The sequence below is a fragment of the Astatotilapia calliptera genome, chromosome 17 (genome assembly GCF_900246225.1).
Source record: "Astatotilapia calliptera chromosome 17, fAstCal1.2, whole genome shotgun sequence".
In the NCBI taxonomy this organism is placed as follows: Eukaryota; Metazoa; Chordata; class Actinopteri; order Cichliformes; family Cichlidae; genus Astatotilapia; species Astatotilapia calliptera.
The window spans coordinates 8,786,051-8,800,826 of NC_039318.1; the positions used below are offsets into that span (position 1 = coordinate 8,786,051).

The 14,776-nt window shown below is 39.4% G+C and overlaps 1 protein-coding gene across 3 annotated transcripts; it reads left to right on the forward strand.

The window, feature by feature from the left end:
* Positions 1–3,596: 3,596 nt before the first annotated feature.
* On the forward strand, positions 3,597–8,957 carry LOC113009307 (regulator of G-protein signaling 1-like). 3 transcript variants are annotated; one of them, XM_026147527.1, is made up of 6 exons: positions 3,597–5,188; positions 5,297–5,493; positions 5,791–5,850; positions 6,152–6,216; positions 6,370–6,536; positions 6,704–8,957. In XM_026147527.1, exons 2-6 carry the CDS (start codon positions 5,414–5,416, stop codon positions 6,890–6,892), a joined length of 561 nt encoding a protein of 186 aa, XP_026003312.1. In that variant the 5' UTR covers positions 3,597–5,188; positions 5,297–5,413; the 3' UTR covers positions 6,893–8,957. The 3 variants fall into 3 exon arrangements, with proteins under 3 accessions (XP_026003312.1, XP_026003313.1, XP_026003314.1); XM_026147528.1 differs by lacking the exon at positions 3,597–5,188 and having other exon boundaries at positions 5,208–5,493; positions 6,155–6,216; XM_026147529.1 differs by lacking the exons at positions 3,597–5,188; positions 5,791–5,850 and having other exon boundaries at positions 5,208–5,493; positions 6,155–6,216.
* The last annotated feature ends 5,819 nt before the right edge of the window (positions 8,958–14,776 follow it).

A 14,776-nucleotide genomic window follows, 5' to 3' on the forward strand; every position in this document is an offset into this window, starting at 1 on the left:
TCAGTCTCTAGACTGAAGTGTTTTCTATATCATGTTCATTTTGTAAACTATGGTTGCCATTAGATTGAAAAAAGGATGATAAAGTCTCAGTCAAATTAGCCGCTCGCTCTTCCAGTTTTAAGTTGCCGAGCTGACTACAGCAAAAATGCAAACTTTAAAACTTTGCAACTGAACCTACAATTAGTCATGTCCCAAAATCCATGTTTCATAGTCGCAGAGAGAAACCAGAAAGCTTCAGACACCAACCTACTGCAGGGAGAAATATCTTTATAGAGACACACCCACTCATACTATTTTTCTATGGACTAGTAACCACAACTCTTTCTTTTAATAACAATATTATTATTTTTATTTATTATATCCAGGGCCACTTGTGTTTCAGAGATATAGCTGTTGGAAAGTTTATTTTGGATCCTTAATCTCATAATTACACACAAAAAAAGAAAAAAATACTTTTCCCTCATGAACATAAAGCAATAATTTTGTGTAAAATGCAACTGAAATGTTCAATTTAAAGGTATAATTAATCAAATAATTAAGCATTAAAAAATATTCTTGGTATAAACCGAATGTACACCAATCAACAGATTCCATTAAATTTAATGTTTTACATTATTATTACATATGTAGCAAATTACATAGAAAATTTACATGTAAGCAAATTGCTTAATAAAGTCAGTATTTTGTGGAATAATTTTTTGAATGTAAACTCTGAAAGCATTACAATTAAGTTAAAAGGTTAAAATTAGTTTTAAAGCAGGACAAAATCCATGTGTGCTATGAAAAGGTTGAAAGTGCTCACTCTAATTTTATGTGGATACTGTAGGAAATGTTATGGTTGACTTGGTTTTGATTGTAATTTTGGGCTGAAACTATTTGCAGGTGTACAGTCGTACGTCAGAAAACTCTCAGTACACAGAGTGTCACGGGTTGTTCCTGATAAACGACAGAGGTCTCACATCTCCTCCATCACATGGCACACAATCTGTCACTGTTTTCTCATAGCCCACAACCGTTACCATGGTAGCGAAAAGGAAGTGAGTACTGCTGCTGGCACAGTGTTAGTCAAGACGGTTACGGTCGGGAGGAACTTTCCTATAAGAGCTGGATGCTGAATGTTAAATCTTATACACTGATGTGCTTGTCCACATTTTAACTTCAGACAGGGAATGCAGCTTTCACCTCTCAGTGTTTGGTGACTATCGCAACGCCTCAGTACTTATAACCGTGTTTGGGCAAAAAAGGGAAGCCTCAGTGAGGCAAAGCCTAAGGGTAGATTATAACAGGGTAGCCTATGGCATCAGGTTTCGAGTGGAAGCTTTCAAAAAGCTTTAAAGACTTCAAATTCCCCAGTTAGGAACCAAAGTTCGCATCTTAGATCTGTGAAATGCACTTGCTTTGGGCTTTCACACCTCTAACAGTAAATCTATTCACACTACCAAATATTAATAAGATTGCAGAGTTGCTATTTTTGTCTGGTTTTGTGTATTTGCTACAATGTCAATGCAAAGCTGTTTCTATTGATTTGGGGGGGGGGGGGGGGGGGGGTGAACATACATTTCTGTGCTATGTGGTCAAGGATGAGAATGAATAAAGCACCAACATCCTCTCTCTATACAAAATGAGTAGGAAATCTTCTGCAACATGTGAAGGCAGAGGCGGATGGTGTGACTCAGTACTGTCACACTCCCAGCTAGGGTCTACATGGAAGTGCAAGGCTATGGGCTACATTTGATAATAACCTGATCTATTTTTGCTTTAAATGTAAACTGACCATAGTGACTATTGTCAGTACATTGATTAGAGTTGTAACCAATGAGTGATAACCCAGAGCGGCCTTGCTTGTTTAATGTCCCATAATTGTGTTTTCCTACACTGGGCGATACATTGCAGTGAAAGCAATGCTGTTGAAAAGTTCTGCAACTCTGCAGATCAAAAGCCATTGCAAATTACATGCAAACTTCAACTTGTGCCAAACTGACCACCAGAGTGTTGAAGCCCAAAGGGTATCAAAATCAAACAGGCTACTATATACAAACTGAGGCATATATGAAGATTTGCTGCAAACTACCCGAATTGCGAGCATATGCCAGTACAATGTGTTTTAGCCCAGTTGTAGCCCCTTCATCTTGACAGACAGGAGGAGGTCCCATATGCAAACTAGACCTATAAGCGCTCTAGTCAAATAGGAACTTCCTGGAAGAGTTCCTGTGCTGTACAAATGATAAAATTCAAATCAGGGATGTTTTTTTCTTTTCAAATTTTGTTATAGGTGGACTCCAAAAACAATAATAATGAAGCTGTGGTTAAAAGTTTACTTAAACTCTTCATGGTCATAAATATCATGGTAATTTTGGGCTTCTAACAATTTCTATGATTTTTTTTTCCATTGTGTAACAATTGTGCAGCATACATCTTTAATCATTCTAAAAAACAAAAAAACAAAACAAGAATTCGGTGCACAACTGAATTTATTTTTGGATTTTCTCAAATCCACACAGGCTCAAATATTATTACTTGGTTAAATGTCTCTTAACAAGTTGCTCTTGACCTGACGCTTTTTGTAGCAATCAAAAAGGTTCTGGTGTAATTTTGGCTGTATGTTTAACCACTTTTCTTGGCACATTTCCTCATAAATTGGTTGGTTCCCTGGAATGGACCTGGCTTTTAAGTGTAGTACACAAATTTTAATCAGGGTTGAAGTCGGGGGTTTGACAAGGCCATTTAAGAAGGCAGTTCCAACTTGTGCTCAAGTTTCAACAATCTAGCTGTTCATCTGAGCGGAAGTTGGAAGAGTTTGGAAGTATTCTTCCTTCATTACTGCATCCACTTTCCTGGCATCAAAACAGACCCACCCATGAAGCTACCACCACCATGCTCGACAGCTGGTACAGTGTTCTTAGGTTTGAATCCCTCACCTTTACTCTTCCAAACATAGCGTCATTGTGGCCAAATAGGTCAATCTTTATCTTGCATGAACATAAGAATTTCTTCGTGAGGCATTTGGCTTGTCAAGATTGACTGCATGTTTCAGTAAGGCATGGTTGGTTTTGAAACAGGGGCTTGTTTCATGGTTGGCGCTCTTTCAGTTTGTAGTGATGTAAAACTTGCTTCATAATAGACAGTGAGACTGGTGTTCCTGCTTTTTCCAATAAATGGCAGTCCCTGTTTGTTCCCAAACATCCTAACCAGTTTCTGCTTTTCTAAGAATGATGTCCTGGGTCTTCTTCTATAGCTTGACAAAGTTGTGTCACATCTATAAAAATTCTACTTATGTTATGATGATCTTGATCTTGGGATCTGCAATTGTTTAGAAATGGCTCCAAAGAAGACTTCTCAATTTGTGTACATCTACCATTTTCCCTCTTAGGTATTCGCTAACCTGCTTGGACTGTATATACACAGGCTGTTTGAGCCTGTGTATATACTTTTCACCCTGTGTGGATTAGGAAAATATCCATAATAAATTCAAAGTTGTATACCCAGTTCTTGTTTTTTAAAGTGATTAAAGACTATTTAAGTATTTAAAAGTATGCTGTACAGTTATTTCACACCAGAAAAAGAACAGCTAAGAAAAATCCAGAAAAGCCCCAAATTCCAATTATATCCATTCCAATAAATGTATGTAAACTTCTGACCACACCTGTATAAGCCCAGCATCCATTTGTCTATCCAAATAGACAAATCGCTTCCATCTTAAGGTGGGTTTCAAACAAAGACCTTCGCTCAACAATCATCATTTGAAACCTTGACTGACAACACCTTAAACCAGGGGCTTTCTCTGGCAATATCGTTAGCACATTTAGAAGTTTCAAAGTTTATGAGCATGAGACCAAGAATGCCTTCTGACATTTACTCTACTAAAGAGCACACTGTTCTCATCCAACCATTTGCTCCAAACAGTTTACTTGAAACCTTCAGATGTAGCCGAAAGACAAACACATAAATTAGTTTATCTTTAAGATAAGAGTTTGGGATTTGAATTCCCACAGTTCTTTTCTGTGCTACAATTATCAGCAGAAACGTCTACTTAAATGCCAGAGAAAATATCTGTTGTAGATCACCGCAAAACTGAAAGGAACGTGAAATGTGAAGGGTCACCACAACTAATGCTAATTTCAGCTAATGCTAGTTCTTGCCAAGACCCCATCCAGTTCATTAAAGGTTCTTTGGCCACAGCCACAAGTTCTGGCTGACCTCGGTTGGTTCTCCTCACTTCTCGTCTGTTCCCCTGTCCCTTAAATAAATAACAGGCTCAAATGTAAAACATTGGGGCCCTTCAAATATGTATGGGTCTCTGACATTGGCAATGACATCATGCTCATTATCATAGTACTTGACTTTGCTGGATGTCTACCTTTTGTGTGGGTTGATGTTACACTTTCTTCATTTTAACGGTAAAATCTGCCTAAAATTTAACTGTACGTTTCTTTTCTTTCTTTTCTTTTGTAATTTTTTCTGTAGTTTACAAATCGTGCTTGATGTGAGGGCTGACAGAATACCCTCTGTTTTTTGAGGCACTTCCAAACCCTTCTATATTTTCTGGAGATATTTGGCATTGGATTAAAGCTGCAACTTTTTTTTTCCCGCCTTTTACACTAGTTTTAGCCACCATATAAGGATTTCCGCCTGCAGTTTGACGATGGTGGAAGGCTTCAATAATAAAGTAATAACTCTGCAGCTGAAAGATGAGAGTGGTCAGGATATGATGTTCTGACAGTCTTTCTGGCTTCCTGCCTTGCGGAGCCTCTCTGTTGCAATCAATTTGCTGTTTCCTCTTTCTCACTCATGTAGCCTTGTGTTGTGCACATTTCTACCACATCTTGACGAATTTCCCTTTTTTGGGATCAAAAAATGTTAAATATGAAAGACAGAAGGACAATCCCAATATTTGGTTTCGACCGCCTTCTCTTTTACATCCCATTTAATGGACTCACTACACAAACAGCGTGCGAAGGTCACGATTTGCCTATCAAAGTCACTGTTGCTGTCATTTGCATCTGTGCTGGCAGACTAAAAATAATGGGAACACAGCAAGCTTTCAGCCACAGAGAGTGCTGTTTGTTTGGCTAGTCCGGTTAGGAGGCGGGAAGGAGCAGCAACAGCAGAAGGGAAGGAAAAGAAGCAGAGACATAATAGGGAGTAAGGCATCAAGGCGAGGGAGGGAGACATGCATGCAAAGCACCGAGTGAGTATGTGTTGTTTCTAACTGTGAGGTAGAAGGAGGAGGAGAGGGAGGGAAGGAAGGGGTGCTTCCTCTTTAGTTTAAGCTTCTGATGTATCCCATCAACCCCAGACCGTCAACAGGAAACCTTGGTATAAAAAGCTGCATTGCAGGGGGAATCCTCCTAAGTGTCTCTCAGCCACAGCATGACCAGGACCGAGAGCCCGAGAGAGTGGACTTAATAAAACAATGCCAAGCTTAATCGTCGAACCACCCAACACACAGCGCTTCATCATGGACAGAGATGACAGGAAGAGAAACAAAAACATGTGAGTGAAACTTTTGACTTTAACGCTGAGCTGGAGTTTCCAGTAAATGTGCTGACTTGGAGCTTGACGAGAAAATCTCGAGCTGTTTAATAGCAAATAGTGTGGTGACATAAAAAATATGTTAAAAATACTTCATACTATCTCTGAAAATAGCCATTCATCTTATATAACGGCACGAGTCACTGTCTTTTCTAAACACCAGCCCTCCTAACATTCTTTGACACATTCATTGGAAGCTAATCGAACAGCAATAAACGCAACAGGGATATATTCATATATTTTTTATTCCCTACACAGTGGAAAGAACTTTATGTGCCGACTCCAGTGCATGTTCTCTCACTCCTCCAGCTCTGAGAGGTAAGGAGACTTATGGAGTGTTTTGCATACATTTCAGTTTTAAAATAGCCAGCCTGCGCCTATGATTTCCATCTATGGCATCATTGAAAGGATTCAAATGATCCTGAGACACCATGTTTGCTTTGGCACAGCACGCACACCAACCCGGCATATCCCAGGGTTCGGCATTTTTGTGTGAATTCGATAAGCCCATCTGCTATGCTTTCTTAATGAGTGTGCTTCTGTGTGACTCGCACCCTTTACAGCTTCGCTTTGCTCAAATTTGATTCTGTTAAGTAATCCAACTTGCATTCTCTCCCAGCAGGCTAAGTTTAGAAGATACCCAACAATGGTCACAGTCACTGGAAAAGCTTCTCGAGTCTAAATGTAGGTTCCTTTTCCCCCTGAGAGTGAGAATGCTGCTAAAACAATATTGTGTTTGTAAGAATGACAGTTTGGGCAGACTGATTTGGGTTTTTTCTTCTTTTTTTGTTTTAAATAAAAGCTGAAAATGGGCTTGTTTTATTTGCTTCACCTCAGATGGACTGGCTACTTTTCGCAACTTTCTCAAGTCCGAATACAGCGACGAGAACATTGAGTTCTGGCTCACGTGTGAGGACTACAAAAAGATCAAGTCTTCATTCCGAATGTCCTCAAGAGCCAAGAAGATTTATGAGCAGTTCATTAAAGCAGAATCGCCTAAAGAGGTAACTTCAGAGTCCCACACAGACACCGTTTCCCTTACATATTGTCTTTATATGTCAGTGCAAGCAGTCCTCTGAAAGAGGAGAGAAGTGCCAGCTGAAATGTTGAATCTCACATCTTTTGCTCTTGGCTCAAATCCCCTCATTCCTACCTTTGTGCTTCATTCCAGATCAACATCGACTATCACACCCGAGAGCAGATCAAAAGGAACGTCAAGACTCCCACCATGCACTGCTTTGACGACGCTCAGAAGATCGTTTACGGGTTGATGGAAAGAGACTCGTACCCGCGGTTCCTCCGCTCGGACATTTATAGAACTCTTCTGGAGAGCCTCGCCGCCGACGCCATGAAGGGATGAAAGCACGGCAAGAGGAGGGGAGAGAAAGGACATAAAACCCATAACTGGAATGTTTGAGCTCCTTCAGGTGGAAGGACTGACAACAAAGATGGAAGAAGGGCCAACCGGCGCAGCACACGCGTGCAGAGGACTTGTTCCTCAGTGTCCAGAATCAGCCCTCAAGCCCCGTCACGGAAGTATCTCCCCCCGACTCCCTGCCACCTCACACTTAGCATCACACACATGAGGACTATATAAGAATGAGAAGCACAGGCAGATTTCTCAATATCAAGCATGTAGTGTGCATTTTCGCACTGGATCATGAGTTTGTGTGCGCACTTTTGACAGTGAATGAATCAGCGGGCTGGTTGCCTCTCGGTCTGACTGTAGAGCTGCGTAAGCAAACCATTCAGTAGACGCCCTTTGGCCTTTTTTGGAGACGTGTTTCCTATGCAGATAAGGATAGAGGATGTAACATGTCACGGTCACACTTGAGAAACTGTGTGTATGCGTGTGTAAAGAGGGAAAGAGAGCGAGCATTTTAGATGTAGTGTTTTTAACCGTCACTGATTCAGAATAAGCTGTCATGAAAAGAGCCGCCCAGTTACGGGATGACAGCACCAAGGAAGACAACAAATCTATAGATTTAACACTGATAAGCAATCATCAGTAAAAGCATGCAGAAGGCCACCTAGCAAGAGCCACTCATGGACACTTTCTGTTTTTTTTAAAAATAATGTAGATTGCACCGATATGGGGTTTGAAAAACTGATGATTTAGGTTTTTTTTTAGTTTAAGCTGTCTATAGGCGTTATTTTGTGCCGATATTTAATATCCTTTAGGGTTGTTTTGAAACTACAAAAAGTAAAAATAGTTTGTTTCAATAAAAATAACTATTAATGGTATAGTTTTGTGATTGCAAGAAGCCTAATCATCTATATTTTTTGTGTGGGATCTGAACTTGCCGTTTCTAGCCGCTGACGTCTAGCCTAGTGACGCAGCGTGTAAAGACTAAAATCTAAGCAGAAACCTTACAACGCTGAAATGTCATGAGTTGTGATTTTGTTTATTTAAGTTTTCTGGCGTGGAATGATTATAGAAATAGGATGTCTCACATTGCATGCCGGGATGTCAAAACTCCTTTTATACCATGAGAATAGGCCCGATTGCTGATGTCCAAAGCGCACTGTGTGAATGTACTCTTAGGGAGCTGATAGTTAAGTTAACTTAAAAAGTTCAATGTTGTGTTATTTATTTTTCATTGTCACCATTTGAGTACAAAGTTTGCTGCAGTGTTTAAGTACTTGTTAAACTTGTTAGGGATTTGAATTACATTAAATTATTACATTGAACCACATTTACATTATTTTATTTGCCTACCTGCAACTAAGTGAATTTTTCAGTGTTGTGCACCACCCTGCGGTGTAGGTCCTTCTCACTCACAATGTCACTTTTAGAATTCTGATTACAGTTTTGTGGTCTATTTATAGAAGGCTTCAAGACACTTAGAGTGAAACAGTTCTTAACGCATTTCATTCAAAAAGAAATGGGATGTTTGCACGTGGTTGTGGGTTTTATGTTATAACAGACATATGCAAACATTTGCATGCAAACATGTATGCATGGGAATGTATGTACCTAAGTACAGATTAAGCTCATTCACTTAACAAAATCCTTTCAAAGATCACAAAGAGTGTTAACTTCTAGTTTTAATTTCAGTTTATGAAATGACATTAGAAAAAAAAAATCTCTAAAGATATCGGACCAATATATTGATTTCTCGCAGTTTCCTGCTATCCTCTTTTTTTTCAATCACTGAAGGGCATCTGGTGTCTTGAAAATTAAGCTCGTAACAGATATGTGCTGTTTCAGAAAAAGGAAGGCACGAACTTCCAGTTTCTTGTGAAATCAGACATTGTGAGAAATGAGATTTTCTCTGCCTGACTTTGTACCTTCTCTGTTCCTTCCTGGAACGTAGTGCAGCTGAACAGGCGTCACTGGAGCAGATTAACAAGGCTCACAAAGGCTGAAGATGTGACATGATATTCACACAATACACAATAAAATACACAATCATTACAAACTTTTTTTTGTGGTAATTTTAAAGAATTCTGTGCCAAAATTATAATTTTTCAGTATCTTCACACTGGGCTTGATGCACAGACTCGATAAAATGTAACGTAGGCATTTAATATACTCAATTTTAGCTTTATGGCCATCGCTATCTTGATTTTTTTTTTTTTACAGCAAAAAGAGACCATAATAGGGTGAGAAAGTGAACCCATAATAATGCAAACTTTAAGTTTTAGGTTTTAAGTAATAAAATGTAAAGAGCTGAGCTGTAAAAAATTTCCATGCAAGTCTATGTGGATTGTTTGGAGGCAGCCCATAGACTGTAAATAAAATGACTGATGTAGCGTGCAGGCATGATAAGTGAAACTAGATGACAAGTGGTTTTTAATGGCCCTGAGGAAGCCCTTAAAAACCAGCTCCCTGTGACCACTGTAACTACTTTTTCTGATGATTTAATGGTCTAATTAGCCCTTTTATGATTTTCTGATTATAATATACAAAATTAACCTCATGTTTTATTGATTATGACTTGAGACAATCCAAAAGACCGCAATCTCATCAGGTTTCTTGATAGTTTTTAGTTACTGCAGAGCAAGATATATTATAGATTTCTACACAAATGAACTTTGATTAAAAAAAAGAAAAAATTCTATACAGGATTTGCTCTCTGCTGGCTATTTGAAACCATCACAGTTTCAAGTATTTCCACACTGGGTTCACTTTTCAGAACTGGAATCTACGTCAGTCTTTTCTATACAGGCTTATAGGCCAACATCAAGTGGCCCTTCAAGGACTTGCAGCGCTTGATTTTTTCAGTCCTGGATTATTATGTGGTATGTTTGCACCACTTAAAGGTGCAAAATCTAATGTTGGCAGTGCCTTACGTCAAGTTTCTCTCTGTGTTTCATTCCGCCAAGGTCTAATGAACAGGCAGTAATGCATTATAAAGCTCACATGTGGCATGTTACCACATTAGCCAATGGAATTTAAATTATTACCTGCTCTACAAAGTTTACAAAGTAACAATTAAAACACCTTTTGGAGAGCAGTTGTACACTAAAGCAGAGAAGGCCGCCAAAGCAATGCTAACTGTTTTGGTCTCCTTTGAAGATCATCTGCATGCTTAAACACAAGCAGCAACAGGGTTTGCGTGGTTGAGGACAGGACGCTTGTCAACACAGCAGCAGGTGATTTGCTGTGGTACAGTCTTTGATTAAAATGCACCCCCATCAACACTGTTGTCAACTTAATTATGTGCTTGTTTCACAAATACACTGTTGGACTGGGCTCAGCTGGCAAAGTGCACCTTCATGTGGGCATGTCAACACTATAAGGACAGTGCCTCACAATGGGGGGAATTTTTTTTCCGGTAACGTGGTCCAAAAATATCGGTACTGTGCAGCATGTGTTAATAATTTCTTGTAACTTTTGACTAACATCAACGCTAAGGGTGCAGCCTTCATTTCTACACACAGTGCATTTTGCATGCACTCTCTGTCTGACTTCCCAATACAGTACATGTCTGCCATTGCAGAGTATGAATTCATTACACAACTTTGGCCACATCTTACATTTCATATCCAAAACACTACCGATCAATGTTGTTTGTAGTTTCCAATAAAACTTAATAAATCCAACTTAATAAAAACTAATAAAAACTAATTTGTGTGTTTTGCATTAAGTCAGAAATAAATGTAAGCTTATGTGAGTAAATGTGAGCTTTAAGTTGGCAGTGACGCCTTTGACTTAAGCCTCTAAGGATTTTATACATGACTAGAAGAAAGATGCCATTTCTGACAAACTGACTAAAGCGTTTCTTGTGTAAAGACACTAAAATTTAGTGTAAAGGGCAATCCACATTCTAGTATGGCATCTTTTTAGAGGTCTTTTGACATCTGTGACTTATTGTGCCTTTTATAGTGCCTATAATCATAACCAACATGAAATCGAAGAAAGCTCCAGAGTTACACGCTGTAACTAACAGCTAAAAGTTGAAGAAAACAAACTGGTGGTTTTCATGTTTTAGCTTCATACTTTATGGTTATTACTGTGGTGTTGAGAGAAAAGTGATTGACTGAACAATTGAAGATGCAAAATAAAAGTTATTACTATGTAGGTGACATCATCTGCATATGTGGGTATTTGTTGTAGATGCAGATTAGATTAGGTGTAGTTTTTACCCATTTTCCCTGACTCTGTACTGGCCTCCACTATATAAACAAACGGCTTTTGTGTTTATTTTATTGGTGCCACAATGAATTGTTGCTGGCTCTGTCTGCCTCTTGAGCAATATCATGTCCTCTTGTATTTCTTTCAGAGTTTTTATGGGTTAGTGTTGTCCTCTATGTTGTTGACTGCCCGTACTGCCCCTGTGGACCCATGAAATTTATCATCCTCTGCTGCCAGTGACCAGCTACGACTTTTATGACTCCGAGAATTAAATATGTCCACATGATAAACAAATGAATAAATAATGATGATAAAAATACAATGAGCAGCTTTCCATAGTAGAATGTGCTGAAAATGGCATCCTCTGTCAGCCCACCTGACACAAAACCTTTCGAGCCTTTGTGTAAGATGTGCCAGGACCTGAGTCTCAAGCCACTGAGTTAGCAATTATGGAGGCAAATTTAGAGCAAAATGCTTGAGCTAATGAAACAGGCTGCCAGTATGCACCACTGTTTATTTTTTTCACTTGGACAGGATCACTGTTATGAGTAAGCCAGCAACCTGTACTTCCTGTTAATATGCCAAAACAACAACATAGCAGAATCAGTTGCCATGGAGAGGTTTTTGCTATCCCAGGGCCCAGCAGACTAAGCATAAATAGACAGTATATACTATTCTCATCTTAGCTTTGCTGATACAGAAAAATACAGGAAATAGGGGTCAGAGATAAGTGACAATGCAGAACCTTTCGCTTTCACTTGTATACTCAAGATGAGGCCTAAAGTTGGGGACTTCACATGGCCATTACCTCTCCTTTCTGTTAATCTGATGGCATCTTAACCCGTCTTAGTAAAAAGTTGCGGCAATAGTCTTACTTTGTCACACCAAATGCCAATAAAGTATTCAAATCACCCAGCTCAGGCCTGGCTGCACAAAGGATAGCACACATTGCTACATTATGTGTTCAATGAGCACTCAGTGAGCATACACTGTGATGACCTCATGTGCCATTTTATGTACTTTCCATTCTTGGACTCCGAAATTTTCATGCATCTGTCTCTCGGAATCCACAGGGAACATTAACATAAAATGTACCTGTTTAAAAGACAGGATGACATCAGTGGGATTTAAGCCAGCAATATTACACATCCAATGTCTAAACAAGGGCATAGACAGACACTCACAGGATGCTCCACAGATAACACACTCCACCAGTCATGCTATAGGGGGCACTTTTTTTTTTACCTTGTGATCTCTTGTGTCACAGTACCCCAGTTCCACAGTACATACCCCCATGGGTAAGCACACTGGCAGTTCTTGGTACATGCAGAAAATGATAGAAAGCTCGTGCCACCAGACATTTTCATGTAGTCTTTGACACAAGGATGGTAAACTCAATACCAAAGCAAGTCCAGGACCTTTTGTTTATTTCTTGTCCATTTTACATCACGAAAATAGCCCGATGGTTTAGAAGGCTAATGTTTGCTGATACTGGTGTTAGCTACACCCATAATCCCAAAGCAAATGCCTTGTGTCCTGTGGAAATTACAACACTTGTGCTACGTAACTCCAACGCTTGAATGATTGGTTCTCTGTTATATGGGCTGACTGTTAAAAGTCAGTAAAGCGGAACTGGCTCTGCGGAGGCATCAGCCTGAAGAAAAAAAAAAGATTTATCAATTCCTCATCTGAGATACTAAAGCTGCCTCTTTAGATTATGTAACTAGGAGAAATGGCACTTACTTGTGAATAGTGCTCAACAATGTATGTATCCTCATGTCCAGTGAAGAATAAAGGAGAGTCTCTCGTACAAATACATATATATATATTTATCTGTTTTCTTTGTGTCCTGATTCATGATAAATAGCCTGCAATTTACTAATGATATAATTTTTTTTGACGATTCATTTCAATAATTAATCAGCTTCTCCTAGCACGTAGGAATAACCAGTATCAGGTGCTTCAGAGCAGACAAACTAGCTTTGAAATAAAGGTGATAGTAGCTTGTGTTAGTTTGCAGAATGTGTCTGCAGCTGCCCACTTGGGATTTTGTCTTGTGTTTATGAGATGAACTTTAGACAAGTAGCACACATTGGTGCTAAAATATAGAAAGTCAATTTCTAAGCAAACACTATCCAAAGCTTTTCTTTAATTTATTTTTAGCACCTATTTGTTTTGGAACGAGTGCGTGTGAAGCAGCCAGAATGGCTCTTAGGGATTTTTTTCCCCCCTATGGTCTAGAGCAAATCTTTCATTAAGGGTTTGGAGCTCCATGCTAACTTTAGGATGGCTGTCGGCACTTGGCTCGGTGCCGACAGCCATAAAGCACGAAAGAAAATCACCTGGAAGGGTTAATGAGTGCAGCTGTAAAGTCCAAACACAAAGAGGACAAACTCTGCAAACCGGTGCTGGGAATCACCTTCTTCTGCGTAAGCCCTCTTTGGACACAACTCGTGCCTTAATGGAAACTTGGCCCTGCGCTTCATCCACTTCTAGACAGACAGCTGCTTATACACTGTCTGCACATCATAATAAACATGTGAGGCGAACACCAGTGTTTTCACCCTGCAGAGCTCCGAGCTGAGAGAGAAGGAGGGAGGACAGCGACTATCACAACAGTACACAGCAGGTGACGCAGTTGCAAATGCTGCCAATACTGGGGGACAAAATGTGAGGATTTTTACATACGGGCATCCCATTCAATGGCAGAAACGTTCTTTTAGGCTTTCTGGGATGTGACGTCACTTTCAACTCAAGTTCCCAGAACAAAGGGTTCACTAAGCTGAACAGGTGACCTTTACAAGCAGCCATTTTTAAAATGTGATAGATGTTGTCCAGATGGTTGAACCAAGTGGACCATCACATTACTTCTCCTACTTGATCGCCGCTCAGGTATATGTCATTACATAGAGTAGTATTTTTTATGAATGGAAGCTCTGCAGTAATATTTTTAGTCTTCCTTTATCTCCACAAAGCCGTGCAGACTCTGCATTCAAAACTGCGTTCATGAAAATGTTGTCATGCTATTTTAGGTAAAAACACCAAGCTAGTGGAAAGATGGCAGGGTTAGTGCCACGTGAAGGTGGTATGGGTTACTCTTTGACTGTATATAAAAACCGGGCCTGCAGGTTTAGCAAAACAGTTACTCATCTTCTTTACATGACACCTGGCTATTTGTGTGCAAGGATACGCAGGTTTAAACGTGACTGGCACGTTTGGTAACAAGAACACAATGTCCTTTCAATAATATCAGTAACGTAGTCAAAACCTAGCCCTATGTTGCCAGCAACATTGAATTTTTTTCTGGCTCAAAAGTGAGCTCATATCAATTCAGTTTCTAGTGCTAGCTCGTGGCTGCTTGAAGAAAATGATTAAAAGACAGAAAGCAAAGTGTAAAAAAGACCAAAGAAAAAGAATAGGCTTTACCCTAAGAGAAAACATTTAAATACTAGGTAGAAAATAAAACGTTAGCGGTTAAGAGCTATATGCTTGAGTTACATGCATACATCTCACAGACAGCCTACGAGCGCAAATTAATGCTGATAACATTAACATTTACAAGTATTGGTTATATGTATATATATATATGCTTACTAAAGGTATTAATTGCTTGATAATATTTTAAGATGTTCTAATTGTGTAGATTTTAGTCAAGTAGCACAC

Bases quoted from the DNA above. Each gene is read 5' to 3' on its own strand.
- LOC113009307 (XM_026147527.1), top strand. From the start codon at position 5,414: ATGCCAAGCTTAATCGTCGAACCACCCAACACACAGCGCTTCATCATG. The intron at 5,494-5,790 runs GTGAGTGAAACT...TTCCCTACACAG, and splicing joins AGGAAGAGAAACAAAAACAT to TGGAAAGAACTTTATGTGCC. The intron at 5,851-6,151 runs GTAAGGAGACTT...ATTCTCTCCCAG, and splicing joins CACTCCTCCAGCTCTGAGAG to CAGGCTAAGTTTAGAAGATA.